General features: G+C 42.7%; 2 protein-coding genes across 2 annotated transcripts; one reads left to right on the top strand and one right to left on the bottom strand.

Moving 5' to 3' along the window:
- The first annotated feature begins 1160 nt into the window (after positions 1 to 1160).
- LOC123407491 (hydrophobic protein OSR8-like) lies at positions 1161 to 1857 on the top strand. The gene is made up of 2 exons (XM_045100632.1): positions 1161 to 1427; positions 1508 to 1857. The coding sequence occupies exons 1-2, from the start codon at positions 1332 to 1334 to the stop codon at positions 1649 to 1651; spliced, it is 240 nt and encodes a 79-aa protein (XP_044956567.1). The 5' UTR covers positions 1161 to 1331; the 3' UTR covers positions 1652 to 1857.
- Positions 1858 to 2430: 573 nt separating this feature from the next.
- On the bottom strand, positions 2431 to 20023 carry LOC123407490 (ABC transporter C family member 13). Its single transcript, XM_045100631.1, has 36 exons — positions 19920 to 20023; positions 19789 to 19829; positions 19591 to 19678; positions 18665 to 18829; positions 18464 to 18592; positions 18116 to 18216; positions 17474 to 17543; positions 16660 to 16914; positions 16215 to 16284; positions 15985 to 16045; positions 10002 to 10089; positions 9403 to 9521; positions 9216 to 9313; positions 8846 to 8912; positions 8524 to 8641; positions 8319 to 8435; positions 8148 to 8228; positions 7808 to 8062; positions 7278 to 7379; positions 7130 to 7197; positions 6851 to 6982; positions 6625 to 6772; positions 6144 to 6427; positions 5900 to 6047; positions 5578 to 5753; positions 5396 to 5507; positions 5237 to 5290; positions 4610 to 4732; positions 4372 to 4470; positions 4176 to 4268; positions 3966 to 4076; positions 3730 to 3891; positions 3471 to 3658; positions 3152 to 3341; positions 2836 to 3003; positions 2431 to 2616 (listed from the first exon to the last, which is right to left on the bottom strand). The coding sequence occupies exons 1-36, from the start codon at positions 19947 to 19949 to the stop codon at positions 2539 to 2541; spliced, it is 4389 nt and encodes a 1462-aa protein (XP_044956566.1). The 5' UTR covers positions 19950 to 20023; the 3' UTR covers positions 2431 to 2538.
- Between the last annotated feature and the right edge of the window lie 354 nt (positions 20024 to 20377).

The following is a 20377-nucleotide window of genomic DNA, read 5'->3' as shown; positions in this document are numbered from 1 at the left end:
AATTCCGATAAATGGCTGGCTTTTAGAAGATTTTCTCGGCGGTGTTTGTACCATTCGTCCGAACAAATAAGGTGGCTACGGCGAACGATTTGAGATGCTCTAATGGTGCGTGGTTGGTTTTTCAGCTTAAGTTTGGTTGACCATTGATATTTAATGTTGGTTGATGTTTATTTAGAGAATAAGAGTAGAAATTTTAGATTTTGTCAACCTTTATAACATGCTTTCTAATTTAAAGAGTCTATAGATAATTGAGGTTTTCGACTGAAATTGGACACCCGATTTTGATCGGTTCAACAAAACTCAATTCCTTTATACTATACACCATGCTTTCTAATTTTTAAGGCATGACAATTAATTGATGCCTTCAATTTAAAATTGGGTCACCCGATTTTGATGGGTCGAGAATTTCTCAAGAAGATCTCCCATTTAATGTTTTTAATTCACTATGCTCCATGATTTTAAAACTATTTCATTCAATTAAGGTATTCAATTTTAAATTTGGTTTATGATTTTGATGACCAACGATTTTTCAAATCAATGAGCAGCAAACGGCCTATAAGACATATCACTTTCATGCACTCTCCCACCACCCAGAAAAAAAAAGTGTCATCATGTGATATTATAGCATCAATATAGCACATGCAGCTGTCAACGCATAATTTTTCCTACATAAATATAAATTTGGTAATGGATAACAAAGACTCACACCACGAAAGACCACCAAATCACCTCATTATAAATATAAAAAACACACTCAATCATCTCCCCCATCCTTCAAACAAAATGTTCCATCAGTTCTAAAACATAATTCTTCAGAAAGTAAAATTTATTTAATTTTGACCAAGGTCAGAATAAAAAATATCAACACTCACAATAATATTTATTTTTCTTCATTTCATGATTAATCTAATCATATGATTCGATATTATGTACGGATTTTATTGTATCTCTTCACGAAATCGATCAAAGCTAAAATGTTAGATTTTTTAAGAAAATAATGGACCTTATATTTTAAAATAGAATGAATATTTTGTTCTTAAGAAATCCGACCCTTCTATAGTCGGTATGAATTTTATTTTTTTTGAGGGATCGGTATGAAATTTGGTAGGACACGTGAGCGTGTGATAAGCCCGAGCTGGACCTGAGAAACGGGACCAACAGTCAGAACTTGCAGCCAACCCAGCCCGCACAGGTCGCGATCTGCCCCCGCAGAGAAACAGAGCCGCGCACGCATCGTTGTTGGTCGACATCCCTCCCGCAGTCCACACCTCCGCCTCCGAGTCCGGCGACCGCGAGCAACCCAGCCGGGAGACCGCAGCGAGCGAAGCGCGATGGGGATGTGCTCGTGCTGCTGCCGGTGCCTGGAGATCATGTGCGCCATCCTCCTCCCGCCCCTCGGCGTCTGCCTCCGCCACGGCTGCTGCTCCGTACGCCACCAATCTCACCTCCCCCATCCCTTTCTTCCCCCGGCTAATCAACATGTCCCTCCTCCCCGTTTCTGCGGCAGATGGAGTTCTGGATCAGCGTGCTGCTCACCATCCTCGGCTACCTGCCGGGCGTCCTCTACGCCGCCTACGTCATCTGCTCCGTCGACCCCGAACGCGTCCGCCGCCGCGGCGACAGCGACGACGACTACATCTACGTCGCCTGAGCGGCAACCAGCCGCTGCTCCTCCCCTCCGTCCCCCGCCGCGTGGTCTCTCTATGGGATTAGGTTAGTGGAATGAACCAGCCATGTTCCTGCCCCCCTGTATATGTATATGTAATGTATGTGTACACTTTGGATGACAGCTTATATACCTGAAACTGGATCCAGATTTGCTGGTACCGTGGAATGCAATTACTGCAGTACTGCTTACTTGCCTGGTTCAGTTGTGATTCTTGGTTTATGAGCATTTCATCTGGGTTCATTTCAACTTTGCTGTGATAATACTTGGATATAACAGATTCTATCCTAGATCCATTTCAGAAAACCTCGAGTTCCAACAAAACGATTCATAAACTAGAGGATCAGCCTTCCTATAAGCTCTTAGAGCATCTCCAGCCGCCCACCCAGGATGCCTCCAGGACACCTTTTTAGGTTCGGTATTAGGCTCGGGGACGTTTTTTGATCGAAAAACGACCCAGCCACACCCCCAGCGCCCCACCAAACGTCAAAATAGCACCGGCATACCCAGACGAAACCCGGCGTGCTGGGGGGCTCTTGGGGGGCGTCGGCACAAGTTTCGGCGAATCATGTCTCCCACGTGTCTTTTTTCTTGGCCAACCAAATCATTTCCCTCACAAACTTTTGATTGGGGTGGGGTGTGGCTGGTAATATGCCCTCCCCTGCACCCCTATTGTCGCCGGATGACCCCCAAGACATCAACTTTTTTGGTTCGATGGTGTTCTTGGGGGCTCCAACGGCTGGAGATGCTCTTAGATGTGCATGTCAACTGAAGAAGGTATTAGATTATTAGTGATCAAAGTGAAAGATACAACTAAGCCCTAGTGTTTCATCTAGTAGTACAACACAGAGTGACACATGATTTTCCTAGGATCACATAGATGCCTTCGCGAATCGTGAGAATCTTGATCTGTTGTCATTCATAAGAACCTCTGGGTTTCCTTCTTCAACCTATAAATTTGGAGGAAATAGAGTTAGATAATGTGCTAACAAGGTAAGCCAAGGACATTTTTAATGATTTGAACATAGTATAATCACGCTGATGCAGATGTCCAATGAAGGGCATCTGATTTTTGTTCATTTCGTTAAGTATTTTGTTGCATCCAGATTTTGACTCTTCGGATTTATCGCTTCACTAAGAGGTTATAAAAGCATAATGGCATGACTTACCAGTTTGCCTTGATCAAGAACTAGAATATTGTCCATCTTCATCACCGTTGAAATGCGATGGGCTATGGTGAGGACCGTCATGCCTTTGCATTCAGCAGAAATAGTTTTCTGTAACAGGAATGCTGTCTGATTGTCAACATTGGCTGTGCACTCATCAAGGCAAAGTACCTGTAGAATCATGAGCAGGTTTAACTTCTTTCAGCAAAAGTGCAAAACTACGTGGCACACAACTTAACATCATTAGCTTTTGCTGCTGATGGAAGGCTCCAAAATACCAACATACTAGGGGTACCATTGCAATGGTAAAGTAGTTTACCTTTGATGATTTTAGGATGGCACGGGCGAGACATAGGAGTTGTCGCTGGCCTACTGAAAAGGATCCACCACTTTCTTTCACATGGATATCGAGTCCTCCTATTGATTCTATCTCTGCCTTCATATGACATTTTTCAAGAGCTTCCCATATCCTGATATCTGTTGTTATACTGAAAGGATCTAGGTTTTCCCTGTTTGTCAACTGAAAATTAGAATGCTGGACAGAGGTTTCTCTGTTTATTTCTCTATAAATGTCCAGCCAATGCCCAAAAAATTGTAAAGACCAGAAAAGAGAGAAATAAGAGCAACTAATATTTTACCTCAAAGAACCATCAAATAGAAACGGACTCTGGGGTACTACTGCAAAATGTCCACGAAGATCTCGGACAGCAACTTTGGCCACATCAAAACCGTCTACTAAGATGCGACCATTGCAGATTGGAGTTAAACGGAAAAGTGCATTCAGTATACTGGATTTCCCTGCTCCGGTCCTTCCTATTATTCCAACCTAATAAACCAGGGCAGTTTAATACTAGTTTTCTGAATGATTCAACAAGAATGTTCAGACAGTTACCGTACCTGCATGCCAGATGGAATATGGAATGAGATTTCATTCAAAGCCGGTGGTAAATCCGGTTTGTACTTAAGAGTTACATGCTCAAACTCGATCTTCCCTTCTGTTGGCCAACTTCTATCAGGAGATTCTGATCCCTGGAGTTCTTCTTGAGGTATACCAACATACTGCAAGCATAATTGAATTATTATAGCGAAACATGCATGTCACTAACAGACAATTTATTTATTTTGTTTTTTACCTCAACAACCCTCTCAACAGAGATCATCTCCTTTTCCGTCTCTGTAAAGGTGGTTAAGAAACTATTCAACAGAGATACAACAGGTGCTGCATACGATAGCGCCAGGCCCACCTGCAATGCATTTTCTGTATTTTAATTTATATATATAGTTAAAATATAGCAATATTTTCAACAGTAACAGAAATGTAACAAGCCTGTCGTGCTACTTACCAGTCCAGGTGTACCAAAGTTAACAGGAGAGTTGCTATGGAAGCCAACAACGGACATCACGGCGATGAACAAAATGATCAACCCTGCCAACAACTAAATGATCTGCTAGTTACTACATTAACTGCACAATAGGCCTAACTGATAGAGAAAGATTCATGATTCCATAACAGGAGATGAAGTTACCAAAGAATTATACCTGGAGTCTTAATGAGAGCCACAGACTAGCAGTAAGTTCAGAGTAGGATGTTTTCTGATATAGTGTCAGATGTTGGACGAATCTCTCCAAGAAAAATCCCTGTGTATTTTACTGTCAATATCTTGAACAAACCACATCAACACAAGTCACTTGTGGTTCTAACAGCTAAGTTCAAACAAAGGTAAAGGTTCTGGTATCCTTAATGTCATTTTCCATAGTCTTAGTGTAATCAACATACCTCCTTTTGGAACGCTCTTATCGTTGATGAACCATCAAGTGTCTCTGTAAAAGATGAATAGATAGGTGAACGAGCAACACTGTCAAGTCGTCTTACTTCACGTGATGTTGACCTGTAATAGAACTGCACAGAGTGTTAGTTAGTTTCTCCAGTAGTACATCATATATACAGTGCGATAGATTGTACCAACTACAGAAAAATAAAGTACTCCCTCCGTTCTTAAATATAAGTCTTTTTAGAGATTTCACTAGAAGACTACATACGGAGCAAAATGAGTGAATCTACACTCTAAAGTGTGTCTATATACATCCGTATGTAGTATCCCAGTGAAGCCTCTAAAAAGACTTATATTTAGGAACGGAGGGAGTATAAGATTCCACAACGTGAATGTATTTAGGCTAACAAGAACAAGATGAGTTATGCGCAAGTACACATGAGCTCCTTACGGTCTGTTTTCAGTTTTGTGGAAGGATCTCCTGAAACACATGCTATGCACTAGAGAGTTTGATAGTTGATACCATAAGAGCCAATCAGTTTATCACTACATAACATGCATCGAGAATGTTCGAATAGGACCAAAGCCTTAATGAAAAAAAGGACTAAAACTAAGGAAATGGATAACAGTACCTGCACTTTGCTGTAGATAAGCCAGAGAGGAACTAAGATGAGTAGGAAGGTGACCTGTGTGGGAACCTTTATGAGTTAGTTACAAGCTAAGTGAATTATTTTGTTTGAATATAATATGGCTCACATTAGAGTTATATAGTAAAACTATTGCATCTTTACCTGTGAATAACACAAAACAATAAGAGTGCCAAGTAAGCTGAAGAAGTTGGCCACAAATATATTGAGGATAAATGGAAGAGAATCATCAACAGTGTAGAGGTCTGATGATAATCTGGAATTTCATAAAGTTCATCAGGGCGTTTCTATTTGCAGAGCTTACTGGAGATTGCTGACATACTAACCTATTCAGTATTCGGCCGCTGGGATTTTTGTCAAAAAAGGAAACTGGGGCACCGATTAGACTGCCAAGAAGATCAGCATGTATCTGAATTGCTGCGCACAGACCGCCATATGCAAAAGAAAATGCCCTTCCCAATGTGAAAAAGGAGTTGATTATGCCAAATCCAGCAAGGATAGTCTACAAAGATCAAAATCTTGAATCAGCATAAATGCACATCAGATCTTATTTATTTCACGCTCTGTCTTCTGTTCTGAGTGACCAGATATAATGTTTATGATAATAACTGTTCAAATTCAGTAGACTTAGATAGAGAGCACTCTTACCAGATAAAATCTTGTGTTATTGGTGCCTGAGCTGCTATCCACCCAGTAAGTCAACCAAAGATCATTGCCATTACGAGATGATTGCATTAAGAATGCACTCACAAATATCAGAAATACCATTGACCACCCTGCAAGTGTTGCATATTTTCTGTAGAAATAATCATTTCAGGTTAGCTGTAGTAGGAAGTTTAAGTAGCTTCCACTATTCAATGCAGTAAATCAACAATATTGCAAAACAACTCACTTGTACACAATAATCTCAACCATGCCTTCTTTCCTGCCCTCTGCTTCAGTCTGATCTTTTTGTTCCTCCTGATCAACCGCTGAACCATTGTCAAGCACATCTTTAGTCTTGGATTCAGAGGTGCTTGGTCCTTTATCTTTTTGTGAACTTGTTGCTGAGACAGCAGATGAACTATCTGGATTAGATATTCTTGAATATGGAGTTGCCAAGAAACTGTCCAATGTCCCAAACCACTTGACAAATCCATCAGCCATGACCACAATCATATCTGCAGCATAAATAGCCTGAAGAAAAAAGGAAACGTTGTTGTTGTTTTAGCGGAAGCTATCTTCATTTTCTTGCTATCAAATTAAATGCTCGTTTCATGAATATAGTTAGTTGGTGCCAGGTAGTGTCTTTAATCCGATATAGATATTTATATTTAGAAATATTTAGAAACAACATGCTACAATCTGTTTAGGTGAGATCAACAAATCATTACCTGGAGACTGTGGGTGCTTAACAATCGTGTTTTTCGCTTCATTTGTGGTCCCATAATGGCTTTTTCGAGGATCCATGAAGCAACCTGTGAGTCAACTGCACTAAGTATATCATCAAACAAGTATATATCAGAGTCATGATACAAAGCCCTGCAAGTATACAATGACTTTGTTAGTACAAAAACTTTGGACTTTCCAGTCTCAACTGCACAATGTTTTTAAAATGACCTTGCCAATGCTAGACGGGCTCTCTGTCCACCCGATAAGTTGAGACCTTTCTCTCCAATGTGTGACATATCTCCCGCAATCATTGTTGAGATGTCAATATCAAGGGTACATGCTTGTATTACTTCTTCATATCTGCATAAATTCTCCAACACAGAATAATAATTAAAATAAGACACAATCAACACCAGGTAATTCAGTTTTTAAGAAAAATAATAAAAAGCACCACCGTTCGCAGAATAAGTGATTCTTATTAGTAAAGCTAACATTTAAACAATCTACCTCCTTGTGTCAAATCCTTTTCCAAGCAAAATGTTTTCCCGTAAAGACCCAGATAATATCCAAGGTACCTACAAAAACCAATGAAACTTTTAAGTTTTACGTGGTTCAAATGTGAATATTAAGCCATCTCTAAATGATAAAGTACAACCTGTGGTACATATGCAATTGAACCACATGAGTTGATAGAACCACTGATGACAGACATTTCACCAATAATAGAGTTCAGCAAAGATGACTTGCCTGAACCAACCTGAAATGAACATAATATTATTATTTTTTCCAATCAACAGAAAATAACGCAATAGCCAACACTCTACAAGTGTGGTTATTTTTACTCCTCTTGGCAAATTAAGGTGCTTAACAGAAAGCCTTGTGAAAGTTCCCTATCCAACTATCAGTATCCAAATAAAATGCAAATTTGCATTATAGAAGTGTCAGAGAATCGATGAAGCTGGAGAGAAAAAAAAGTGTGGCAATGAACATTTAAGAAGGTTTCACTGGTAATAGTATTGCAAATTCAAATATGATTTTCAGCCATTAATACAGTATCCCAAGGTATTCTTTCACCAACCAAAAGAACAATGTTCAAAGAAAATACTCTACTACAGTTGAGACACTAGGATAACTAAAAGAAAATACACTGCTACAGTAGGATAATTATACAATTTTAAAAATCACCTCGCCTACGATTGCAATGAAGAGGCCTTTCTGTAGCTGCAGAGATATGTCTCTGAGAATTATGTGGGGCTCAACAGTGGAGACACTAGACCAAGAACAACATAGGTTCCTGATGATAACAGCTGTCGGATCATAGATTTTTTCAGTGTTTCTGTTGAAGTCATCATTTACAGTGTCAGTTGAGATAGTCAACTCGGAAGAGCAGTGCTCTGGAGTAGACAAATAGTTGTGCAGTCTTCTGCTAGAGATAACAGACTGCAATACCAGAGAATACAGATAAGGTTACAGTGGTAGAGGTGCATCTGCCATTACAATAACAGATGGAGATCATGTAACTTACATCAATCATCCCATTAATAACCCATGGCAGCGAGTTTAAGGGAGATATTAATGTGTTGAAGAGTGCGACACAAGTGAAGACCTGTAAGAAGGAATATGTATGGAGTTTTTGTCACCCTGAGGCCCGAGGGCATTTTTTAAACATACAGTTTAATTCAAGATATTGCTTTACCGTGGCGGCATCCAGTGAGTGGCCCATTATTGCAAATATGGAAAAGGTGAAAAGGGAGAACAATGTTGGCGTGGTTGCCCAGAAATAGACACACCATGCATCCAGATATTTTCGAGTCTATCAGGAAAAGAAGCATTTGTTAGTTCCAGTATGAAAAATACAACTTACCATAAAAGAAATTAAAATTGCAAACAAGCAAGCTCACTGCAAGATGCTTCACTTCTAATGCTCTTCTTTTATTCAAGCGTTGAGTGAATAGTTTGTCCCAGCTGTACATCTTCACTGTTCTAATATGTGCTAAGAGTTCTCCTGCACAGCTTATCCTGTCCACGGAAAAAACAGCAATGGACATTTTTGCACAATTACTCAAACTAACTTTTCCATTCATAATTTGTGCTAATGAAATATATCTCATGGTGTTCTAAAATATGTCAACAGGAAGAGGGAAACAATATGAGAAGATAACCAAGAAAAGGATTTTTCTTTTCTTTGTTCCACAATAGTAAGAGGGGAATTGCTTATCTCACCTTTCATCTTTTTGCTTCATCATGTTTTGTGTGGCAGTAGCAATCCTTGTAGAAATCCATTTGTTCACTGTATAATATGGCAGTGTTTTGATGACATAATTTGAACATAAATCTTGAAGTAATGATTAAAGAAAGGCCCAGCATGACGTGATGCAATATTTATGGAATCATGGTTGCTTTAAGATGCACATTTTTATGTGTTAGCGCTAGTATAGGAGCATGTATCTGTCAACGCCCCAGATAAAAGGAGAGATGGATGAAGTAAGAGGCCTAAGAATGATCTACACCTAACATAGATGCATGACCTGGCAAGCCTTTCAAGATATACGGAAACCTACTTCACAGTAAACAATTAAGAAGATAGCAATACCTGGTATTAGTATGATTGTTATCGTGAGTCCAGATAGGAATGCATAATTGACTTGTGTATACAGTAGGTAAAGAGCAAGTCCAATCTGCAACGGGAAGCTAGACAAATACCAAAGCGTACAATTCTGCAATTAACTAAGGCCGCACAAGCATACAATTTAAGTCCGTAATAGCCAAGAATGAAATACCTCCAAGCATCGTGAAGATTGTTACTTATGTTTACTGTGCGGTCAACATCAACAGACATGAAGGTCTGAATCCCTCCTTCAGAAAACCTAGAACGCTCAGATAGACTGAGACATAGACACTGTTTTTTTAAGGTCCATACAAAATTGAAAAAGGACAAATGTAAGTCAAGTAATATTTGAATGATGCTTCAAGTAATATTTGAATGATGCTTCAAGTCTTCTGGAAGTTGTTACAAAATTCGTTGTTGAATCAGAAGAACAAAAAAGCATGCTACAGCATCAGCCAGCAATACAAGATATGCTACAGCTATTGTAAAATGCCACATGATTGGTCTAAACAAACATACAAGCTACTAGTTGGCTCCATATTGAATGGCAGGAAATCTAGGTGTATTAGGTGACCTAGCATGCTAGATGATGATTTCTATCGTTCTTGGGAAGTGCATAATAGGCAATATGCCTAAGAACATCTTAGTAGTATGTGCTTACGACCAGTTTAATTAAGTACTGTACAATGCAAGCAGATTCCAATGTTCTTTGCTTCATTTTTATCTTTTTGACAGAATGATAGCAACAAAATATATTATGGTTGGGCATACCTTCCGGTAAACTATTCCCATCATACTTGATCGCAACATTAACTTGAGCTTTGCAAGACGAAAGGAGTACTGAGTATCTAAAAATGACCTAGAGAATGGAAACCAGAAATTGAGTAAATCTAGTTACTAATGAGTTTTGGAAAGATACATTTTGGAAATGATTTGTTCAGCATTTACGTATTTTCACTGTTTAGCATGGTCATTACGACAAGTAAAAACCACACTCATAATACAACAAGAGGTTAGAAATCATAACTCGTAAAGTCATCTCCCTGAAAAAAACTGATAAAGTCATCTTTATTATCATACTTATTCCTATTTACGGCAAAATCAATTTAGCTAAGTAGCATGCAAATGAACATGTGGCATCAGTACAAACGTATGACATGATGCAGCATTCTTCAGAAGATAATATGAGAAGACCACGATGCCTATCACATAACCTGTCTTTCAATGACTAAAAGGCTTAAGGAAATTGTTGTTAGGAATAAGCAACTTGTATTCCCATGAGGCCATAGGCCGGTATATATACATGTACAGGTGATGGACTATATGCAGAAAACCCCTTATATATTGGGATAAATACAAAAGGGTACATGACTTATATTATAACTCTTAACACCCCCCCCCCCTCAAACTCATGGTGGATGAACAACACTGAGTTTAGAGAGATAAAAGCCATGTTGTGCTCTAGTCTAGGCCTTCGTCAGGAAATCCGCCAACTGTAACTCGGAAGGCACATACTGAAGAGCAACAACCTGATCCTGCACAGCAGCGCGCACATAGAAAGCATCAACACCAATATGCTTGGTGAGCTCATGCTTCACAGGATCGCGCGCAATGCTAATAGCACCTATACTGTCAGATAAGAGCAGAGTCGGTGTAGTGACAGAAACACCAAAATCCTGAAGTAACCATCGTAACCAAGTCACCTCTGCCGTCAAAAGAGCCATCGCTCGCAACTCAGCCTCTACACTCGAACAGGAAACTGCAACATGTTTCTTCATCTTCCAGGCAATGAGAGAACCACCAAGAAAAACACAGTAAGCAGAAAGTGAACGGCGATCTGAAGGATCACTAGCCCACGTAGCATCCGAATAGGCATGAAGCTGTAAAGAACTGGAGCGAGGAAAGAATAGACGGTGAGAGATCGTGCCCCGAAGATATCGGAGAACACGGAGGAGATGACTATAGTGAACCGATGTGGGAGCAGAGACGAACTGACTCAGAATATGAACCGGATAAGAGATATCCGGACGAGTGACAGCTAGATAAACAAGACTGCCAACAAGATGACGATAACGCGTCGGATCAGGCAGGGGATCACCATCCGTAGCAGAGAGGTGAACATTGAGCTCCGTAGGAGTCTCAACAATGCGCTCATCAGTAAGAGCAGCACGAGCAAGAAGATCCTGGATATACTTTTCCTGGGATATAAAGAAGCCATCAGAGGTAGAAGAGACTTCAATCCCAAGAAAGTAGCGAAGAGGTCCAAGATCAAACATAAGGAACTGCTCACTAAGGCGGGCCTTGACAAAGGCAATATACTCAGGGTCATCCCCAGTGATGACCATGTCATCAACATAGAGAAGAAGAAGAGTCCGACCATGAGGAGAAAGGTGAATAAACAATGTTGGATCATGAACATTGGGTGAAAAACCAGCGACAGTCACCACAGAGGCAAAATGCTCAAACCAGGCGCGAGGGGCTTGCTTAAGGCCATAGAGAGAGCGACGAAGACGACATACCATGCCATAAGGAACAGAATACCCAGGTGGTGGCTGCATGTACACCTCCTCACGCAGCTCACCATTAAGAAAAGCATTCTTAACATCAAGCTGAGAGATAGACCAGTGGCGTGTAGAAGCCACGGCAAGAAGTGTACGAACAATGGTCATATGAGCCACAGGAGCATAAGTCTCGTCATAATCACGACCATGCTCCTGCTGAAAACCACGAGCCACAAGACGAGCTTTGTGACCCTCAAGAGAACCATCGGAGCGAGTCTTAACCTTGTAGACCCACTTACAAGTGATGGGACGGACTCCGAGAGCAAGGGAAACAAGATCCCACGTACCAGTGCGTTCAAGAGCAGCAATCTCCTCTGCCATCGCAAACTGCCATTCAGGATGAACAACAGCCTGATGATAAGTAGTCGGCTCAAGAACAGCAGCACCAGCGGTGGAAAATCCAAAACGGTCAACAGGCGGACGAGGACGAGAACCCAAGCCATAAGTACGCTGCGATGAGGATGACGACACATCCACAGAGACATCCATAGAACGTGAACGACGAGTGTAACACTGAGGAAAAGACGGAACAATGGAAGGAGGAATCGCCAAGGGAGAATCGGGGAGTGGCGACAAAGAAGTCACCGGAGATGAAGGTGTAGAATTAGGTGACATGCTAGACGAGGAGACCGTGGAAGATGGTGGCGACAAATCGACTGGAGGTGGAGAAGCAGACGGAGCAGAACGAATAGGCAAAGGCTCGACGGGTGTGATAGGTGTGTCAGGAAAAGTGAGGAAAGAGATATCCTCCACTGAAAAATTCGAGGAAGATGGGCGTGGGTAGAAGGGACGAGACTCATCAAAAGTCACATCCCGAGAGATACGCATCCGACGACCGAGAGGATCCCAACAACGATAGCCCTTATGCTCATCAGTATAGCCTAAGAAGACACACTCAACAGACTGAGCGGTCAGTTTGGTGCGTTCGCGGGGGGCAAGAAGAACATAGCAAACACAACCAAACAAGCGAAGCATCGAATAATCGGGAGAACGATCAAAAAGACGCTCGAAAGGAACACCACCCTGTAGAGCAGCGGAAGGTTGGAAATTGATGAGATAGGTGGAGGTGGAGACGGCCTCAGCCCAAAAATGAGGCGGGAGAGAGGCAACAATCATCAATGCACGAGCTGTCTCAAGAAGATGACGATGCTTGCGCTTAGCCACACCATTCTGAGCGTGAGCACCAGGACAAGAGAATTGAGAGAGAGTCCCTTGCTCAGCAAGAACACCACGCAACATCTTAGAGATATACTCGCCAGCAGAGTCAGCACGGAACACACGAATGGGAGAAGAGAACTGAGTATGAACCATGACAGCAAAATGCTTATAAATGGACAACACCTCACTACGAGAAGTCATGAAATAAAGCCATGTGTAACGAGAGAAGTCATCTATGAAAATAATATAGTATTTATGACCCCCTTTCGAAGCGAAAGGAGCCGGACCCCATACATCGGAATGAACTAAATCAAAAGGACGCTTAGACATTGACTCACTATGTGGATATGGTAACTGAATCTGCTTGCCAAGACGACAACCCTGACACTCTAAAGAGGCATCTCCTGAGATAGACCCCAGAAGACCTTGACGAACTAATGACGACAAACGAGAGCCAAGATGACCAAGTCGATGATGCCACTGCTGGAAGGAACCAGTAGCCGAGGCGACCAAAGCGGAAGAACTGGCGATAGAGTGAGCAGCGGAAGGAACATGAAGCCAGTCCAACTCCCAAAGACCCCCAGAATCACGGCGGCGAGGACCAGCCCCAACCAGAGTGTGCGTGCGACGGTCCTGGACAGAACAAGAGTCAAGGTCAAGGATGACACGACAACCAAAATCAGCAAGTTGACCAACGGAAAACAGATTCATGGTAAGTCGAGGAACATGAGCAACATCAGGAACAGAATAAGGAGTGGTAAGATTGCCTCTACTAACGACAGAAGGGGAGTACCATCAGCGGTGAGGACATGAACAAGAGAATCAAGCGATCGAAGAGAGGACAGAGGAGAAGAATTAGAAGTCATATGAAAGGAAGCTCCAGAGTTCAGAACCCATGGGGATGTACCTGACTGTGTAGAAGGTGGTTGCTCAGTGCGGGAAGCCTCAGTCACAGAACCAGCAGTACCCGTCGAGGAAGAACCCGAAGCAGCAAGCAGACGCTTAAGTCTCAAAATATCCTGCTCGGTCAAAGCGATGGCTGAAGCTGTCGAGGTAGATGACGAGGTCTCTGTAGATGATGAGCGCGCCTTGCGCAAGTGTTTCTTCTTTGTGTAGCAGTTGGACTCAATATGACCATCATTGTTGCAGTAACCACAATGTGGACGGGGGCAACCTGAGCCTCCAGAAGGTGTGGGCAAGAGCGGCGGAGCACTCGAGCGAGAAGGGGTCGGTGCAGCAGATGGCTTAGAAGTAGCCCGAGAGCGAGCACCGAAGGAACCTCCAGCAAACCAGCACCACGTAAGCGAGTCTCCTCAGCACGAATCTCAGAAAGCGCCTCCATGAGAGAGATACGGCCACGAGCAAACAACTGAGCATGCCGGGGCTCAAACTCCTTACGGAGCCGAGACAGGAACTCGTAGACGCGATGAAACTCCAAGTCGGCCTGGACAGCCTGGCAACAGGGGCAAGTACGATAACCAGCACTGCGGAGAGAATCAAGCTGGCGCCAGGTAGCAGAACTCCGTGCATAGAAGTCATCAACAGTAGAGTCGCCCTGCTGAAGAGCATGCTCCTGACGGACCATAGAGAGGTATAAGGCATCACCCGAGGGCTCATAGCACTGACGAAGGCGAGTCCACATCTCAAACACAGTAGGAAGGCCCAGAAACTCAGAGGCAAACTGAGGCAGAACGCTAGCAGTGAGAACAGCTGCAGCACGAGCATCATCATCAAGCCACTGGGTGTAAGCAGACAGAGCACCATGATATGTCTGAAGAGCCTCCTCATAAGCCAAGAGCCAAGACCTTCTCATCATAAGCACGGATAGCGTCCTCATCAGCAAGCTTAGCCGCATCCTTGGCGGCCTGAGTAGCATTCGCAGGAAAAGCCGGTGGGGTTGGCGGAGTGGGAGCCACGGGAGGAACCGGACATGGCGGACAACAGACCTCACCAGAAAGGAAACCCCATAGGCGGATGCCACGCATGTGAATGCGCATGAAGCCAATGAACTCGGTGTAATTAGTGCCATCAAAGATCACCGGACAACGAGGAACAGCAACGTAGCCGGATGAAGCAGACATTTTTTTAGAAGAAGTCAACGAGCCGCGTCAGAGCAGGACTCAATCTGGCGAAGGCAAGATCAGATCGAATCCTGGTAGCTCCTGGCGGCGCAGGCTGGGACCGGATCGCTCGCGGGACTGGATGGAGCGGACCTGCCTGCAGATCGAGTCCTTGGTAGCTCCTGGCGGCACGGGCTGGGACCTGATGGCTCGCGGGACTGGATGGAGCGAACCTGCCTGCAGATCGAGACGGGGCAGCAGCGATCTGGAACCTGCCTGCAGATCGAGACGGGGTAGCAGCGATCTGGAACCTGCAGCGCCTCGGCTTGGTGCCTCGCGGGACTGGATCGGGACGGGGCAGCAGCGATCTGGAGCGGACCTGCAGCGCCTCGTGGAAAGAACCAGCAGCCGATCTGGAGCAGCCTTTGAGACGGCAGCTGGACGGGGAGGAGAAGGAGATCGAGGACAGACTTCGATCGGGAGTAGGAGAGAAGGATCAATCACACGAGTTGCAGCGTGCAAAAAAATTGACCTAGCTCTAATACCATGTTAGGAATAAGCAACTTGTATTCCCATGAGGCCATAGGCCGGTATATATACATGTACAGGTGATGGACTATATGCAGTAAACCCCTTATATATTGGGATAAATACAAAAGGGTGCATGACTTATATTATAACTCTTAACAATTGCAACCTTTTAACTGAGTTTATTTCATGGAAAGCGTAATTGAAGACTTACTATGGACCTAACTGTGACTATCTTACCACAAATCTCACTTATAACTCATCAGTATCTAAAACTTGGTTAAAAACAATGTCTAGACTTCCAAATAATAATTAAAAAACTTAATGGGCTCGACAACCGAGGTGAAGTATCTAAGACTCAGTAAAGTATAATGTGTCTAGACTTCCAAATCAAGCAGGGTCCATGGAGATGCAAAGGCATAAATAATTTGTGGTGAGAAGATTTACTTGATAATCGAAGTCAATCCTAGGGAAATGGCAATAATATATCCATCCATGCCAACGGAACCTGACGAAAGAAATACAGAAAAATACCAGAAGATGTAGATTGGTTTATACTTTATACATTGCTTCGAAGGCACAAATAAACCAGTATCTGTAGTGGATGCTACTTTAATAAGCAGTTTATGCACAGACAAATATTTAGTGCAAAGCCTTGTACTTTTAGGAAATAATACCTTCTTGAATTAGTCTTATGAATTTGTTCAGTAGCAGTGGGCTTATAAAATTGATACTGTCATTTATCACCTGCGTAAATAGAAATTAATATAATGTATTAGAAAACAAAACATTCTGTGAACATGTAAGGCTAGTGATAATTTTGCCAGCCTTCATTCAACAAGACAGAATATGACCTCCAGGATACATATCGAATTAATAAAATCCATCCCAGCTTTTTGTACATGGAATTCCCAATAGCGGTGATAAAATCTTTTTTTGTTAACTTGATTAATCTGGTCATGTATGCGACATCGCTATAGAAGGAGTATGCAGAAAGAGATCATGTACTTCTGTATCATAAATCCTCACCCTCTTATATAAAATTACAACCCCCCCCCCACAATTAATTCATATATATGACATGCATTTACTCAACCGATCTATAATAAGTTATGAAGGTACCTTTAGTATGCCCAAACGTAAGTATGACCATCCATAAGCGTAAAACATAGCTCTAAGTATAGATGATTCAGCATGGTAAGTTTGTTGTTCAGCAGTCCAGGAAGACAGAAGTTTCTCGTAACAGGAAGCAGGTCTGAGCTCAGCGGGTAATTCAAGTAGATCTGTGAAGTCAAGCTGTCTTCTGATACCAATGTCCATAATTGGATTTACAGAGTTAAAAGTTAATAGTTCCCAGATGTTGGGGTGCTTCTTTACCTGAGAGAACAAGACATAAAGCATATAGAGAAAATTAGAATCTGAACTATGTAATTTGATTAGAAAACCAGTGTTCAAATTACAAATAATCAAAATAAACGCATCTGACACTCTGTAGCCCAAGAAAGTTGTGCATATTTGTTCCCACACCTAAGGTTTACATAATCTATTGGCATGGTTTTTAGATGAACATGTTTGCAGGTCTGGATTATAGGTCCACATAACCTTAATATTGATTCGACTATTCCTGCCATGTCAGCACAAATGCACAATCCAGCCAATGTAGCATTGCAATTATCAATTGGAGTTTTCAGCTGTTTGGTGTTTTGACACCTGTGCTCAAAACAGGGATGCCATTTGTATCGCACAAATCACTTGCCCTCAAAACAAAGATGCCGTATATTGTTATGACCAGAAAACTAGACATTAAATTGATGAATTTAGCCAAATTATGTATTAATAACATTTAAATCAGAGAAGTATGAAAAAATAGAGTGAAAGTGCACATATCCTGAATGCACAAGAGGAACTTGAAAAGGCTATTACAAAAACGTCATACCAAGTTTGCACTTCCATCCTCAGAATTTTCACTGTTCGGAATAAGGGGAGCTTCGATAGAGTTTACCTCTCTGAAAGAGAACAACACAACACACAGCTTTACAGGAATTCTGAGGAACAGGCTCAGTATGCTTTAAAACGATGAATAACGACACAGAGTAAGTTATCCAACAGAGTAGCTAGGTTGCTGCGCTTGGCAAAAGAAAAGTCTTAACATGCCTAGATGAAAGGTAAATCATTGAATTAAGAAATGGAAGAGGAGTAGAGGATGCGTCCTGCAGACATCCAAAATAAATAACAGTTGTAGTTTGACTTTGCCTCATTTAGCAACTATGCACATAAAATGGAGCATGGTAACATTAAAATTAAGCACACGAGTGTACTAGTAAAAAAGACCAGGAAATTTATACATGATATATCAGTGACTTAGGTTGCATTTTGAGATAAGCAACATGGTTAGCTCCAAGTATAACTCTAATTAGTAAAACATAAAAATCTTGCGTTAATTCTGACAGGATATTTTTTTACACTTTCAAGTTAAATTGGCACTTAAGCTAGTATTTAACTTCAGCAGTCGCGAAAAGATAAAAACCCAAAACATGAAAAAGGATAGTGTGCTGTAGGTAATGTACAAACCAGTTACCTTTTGTTGCTTAATTTGCCTACTACAGTTATGACAATAAGAAGAAGTCCAAATGTAACTGACATAGAGAATGAGACGATCTCCGTAAAATACGCCAATGCCTGTAATGAGTACCAAAACATAGCATAAATTAAGTGCCTCTCTTTGGTGTAGCTGCCATTTTATGTCAATTTATATGCAACTTGCAGTAGCATGCCAGCTAAAGAAACAGTAGCGGACAGATAATTTATAGGTAATCGTAATACAAGCAGAAAATCATAGACAAGAGTTCCATAACTGATACCCATATCAAGAAAGCATCAAACAAAGTGGAAAAAAAGAAGGCAAAATGTGTGTAAAATGGAATACCTTCATTTTTGTAAGCGTGTATTGCAAATGAGGTATCTCTAGAAGGATCTTCAACATCCAGCAAATGCACATGATTGGGTTGCAGAGTACTTGGGACCAAGGCCCATTGGCAGAGACAAGAACAGCTACCTATTCAAAGGACAGACTATAATGGCTGGACAGGAGGAGCATGCAAATCGTTATTGTAGCCGGATGTCTTACCCATGCAAGAAACTGGGAGCATCTGAAGAATGATTCGTGGTTTGGGACATCTATCCCTTCAACTTCTTTCTTTACAAGCAAAATCAGTCCAAGCAAAGAAAGGCAGGCTGCAAAGCTAGGTACGCCAAACACAAACAACTTCTCTGGTAAACGTCTCCTGACGTTCTGAAGCAGTGGGTGAAATTACAACCGTTAAAAGAACATGGCAAAAAGTAACAACAGTGTATAAAATTAAACAACAATGCTAATTAAAGTCTAATTAACTATCGTTGCAAACAGGGGATATTTGATGATTAAACTTCTGCAATATTTAAGCAACTCTCAGTTCTCCACTTATTCAAACATGACATAGTTGTTCTCCACTAGAAACATCAAACAGATCATTAGCTAGAATCTTTGAGTTGAGTACTCCAATTGGTAGAACAACCAGCCGGCAACAAAGACCTTCAGTGAGTTCTGAAATACATGCAAGTTGCATAGTACCCGAAGGTAGACCTAGCAATCCATCCTTCAGCATATTATTAACTGAACCCCTGTTTCAACCTATTGTTTAACAGAAAGTAAACGCAACACTCTAGATTAGTATATAAGTAGATAAATGATCTGCCTATAAGAAATAGCTGTCAGCATCCGACTGTCCTATAATTTGCAAACAGACAATAACACCTTGAGAATGACAGGTGCCACCTATAATCATATATGTTGTCTCTGTCACTAGTTAACTGTCTTGGTGCTTTTAGAGACATGCTCAAACTCGAGAGGCCCAATTGCACGCAAACTGAAGTAAACTCGTATGCGATTTTGCTCGGTGCTGCGATGCCTCACCAGCAAGTAATAAGTTGGTGCAATCAATCATGTATTTTACTTTGACACGAATCAAGTTACCAGAGCATTTAGTCAGTTCTGAACCCAATCGGACTAGTTACCTCGGTTGTGGACGCGTCGTTCCTCCTGGCGACGAAGAGCGCCAGTACGGCGACGGCGGCGACCACATTCCCCCCGAGCCCCAGCACCGTGCGACGCAGGGGAAAATTAAGGAACGGCAAAGCGGAAAAACGATTCCCGATGGTCACAGCCCGAACCGCGGAGCCGCCAGCAGAGCGAGAAGGAGGGGAAAAGGATATAAATCCGCGAAGCACGGAGCGAAGCGCCTCCCGTCCCAGACCTGCAGAAACCGCCGCCGCGTCCCGATCAAAGCGCGCGTTCGAAAACGGGGGGGAATCCGGCGCCGCGCGAGGGGTTTTAGGGGCCGTACCTCGGGATCGCCGGGGCAGAGGAAATCCATGGCGGCGCGCGGTCGCGATTCGGCCCGGGCGGCGAGCGGGGCTACGCTAGCGGGCGGAGGAGGGAGGGACCCTCGAGCGTGCCGCCGTCGCCGTCGTCGCGCGCATTCCTCTTCGGTCTTCTCCCCTCCCCTCCCCTCCCCTCCTCTTTGATGAGCGAGTGCGCCCTGGAGCGAGGGGTTTTGGTTTTGGTGCAACTTTTCCGTCGCCGTCTTCCGCCACTGAGCGGCCGGGCCACCGCGGGCGCGGGACCCACATGTCATGGCGAGTGAGAGTGGCGTTAGCTTTTCTGGGGGAAAAAAAGAAAGGCCGCGGCCGCACTAGCGCGACGCGAATGGCGTGCGCGCACGCGGACGCCGGTGTCCGCTCTGCGAGAGTGGGTGGGCTTTTTGTCAGCCTTTTGCCTTTTGGGCTTTGGATTGATCCTCTC

Source organism: Hordeum vulgare, chromosome 7H (assembly GCF_904849725.1).
Source record: "Hordeum vulgare subsp. vulgare chromosome 7H, MorexV3_pseudomolecules_assembly, whole genome shotgun sequence".
Classification (NCBI taxonomy): Eukaryota; Viridiplantae; Streptophyta; class Magnoliopsida; order Poales; family Poaceae; genus Hordeum; species Hordeum vulgare.
Note: the sequence above shows the minus strand (reverse complement) of the source record. Positions and strands in the feature narration are given on the sequence as shown.

Excerpts from the sequence above, each read along its gene's own strand:
- LOC123407490 (XM_045100631.1), bottom strand. The coding sequence starts at position 19,949 with ATGGATTTCCTCTGCCCCGGCGATCCCGAG. Across the intron at positions 17,544-18,115 it reads GGCAAATTAAGCAACAAAAG|AGAGGTAAACTCTATCGAAG; the intron begins GTAACTGGTTTG and ends GTTCTCTTTCAG. Across the intron at positions 8,913-9,215 it reads AACAATCATACTAATACCAG|TGAACAAATGGATTTCTACA; the intron begins GTATTGCTATCT and ends CATATTATACAG.
- LOC123407491 (XM_045100632.1), top strand. The coding sequence starts at position 1,332 with ATGGGGATGTGCTCGTGCTGCTGCCGGTGCCTGGAGATCATGTGCGCC. Across the intron at positions 1,428-1,507 it reads TCCGCCACGGCTGCTGCTCC|ATGGAGTTCTGGATCAGCGT; the intron begins GTACGCCACCAA and ends TTTCTGCGGCAG.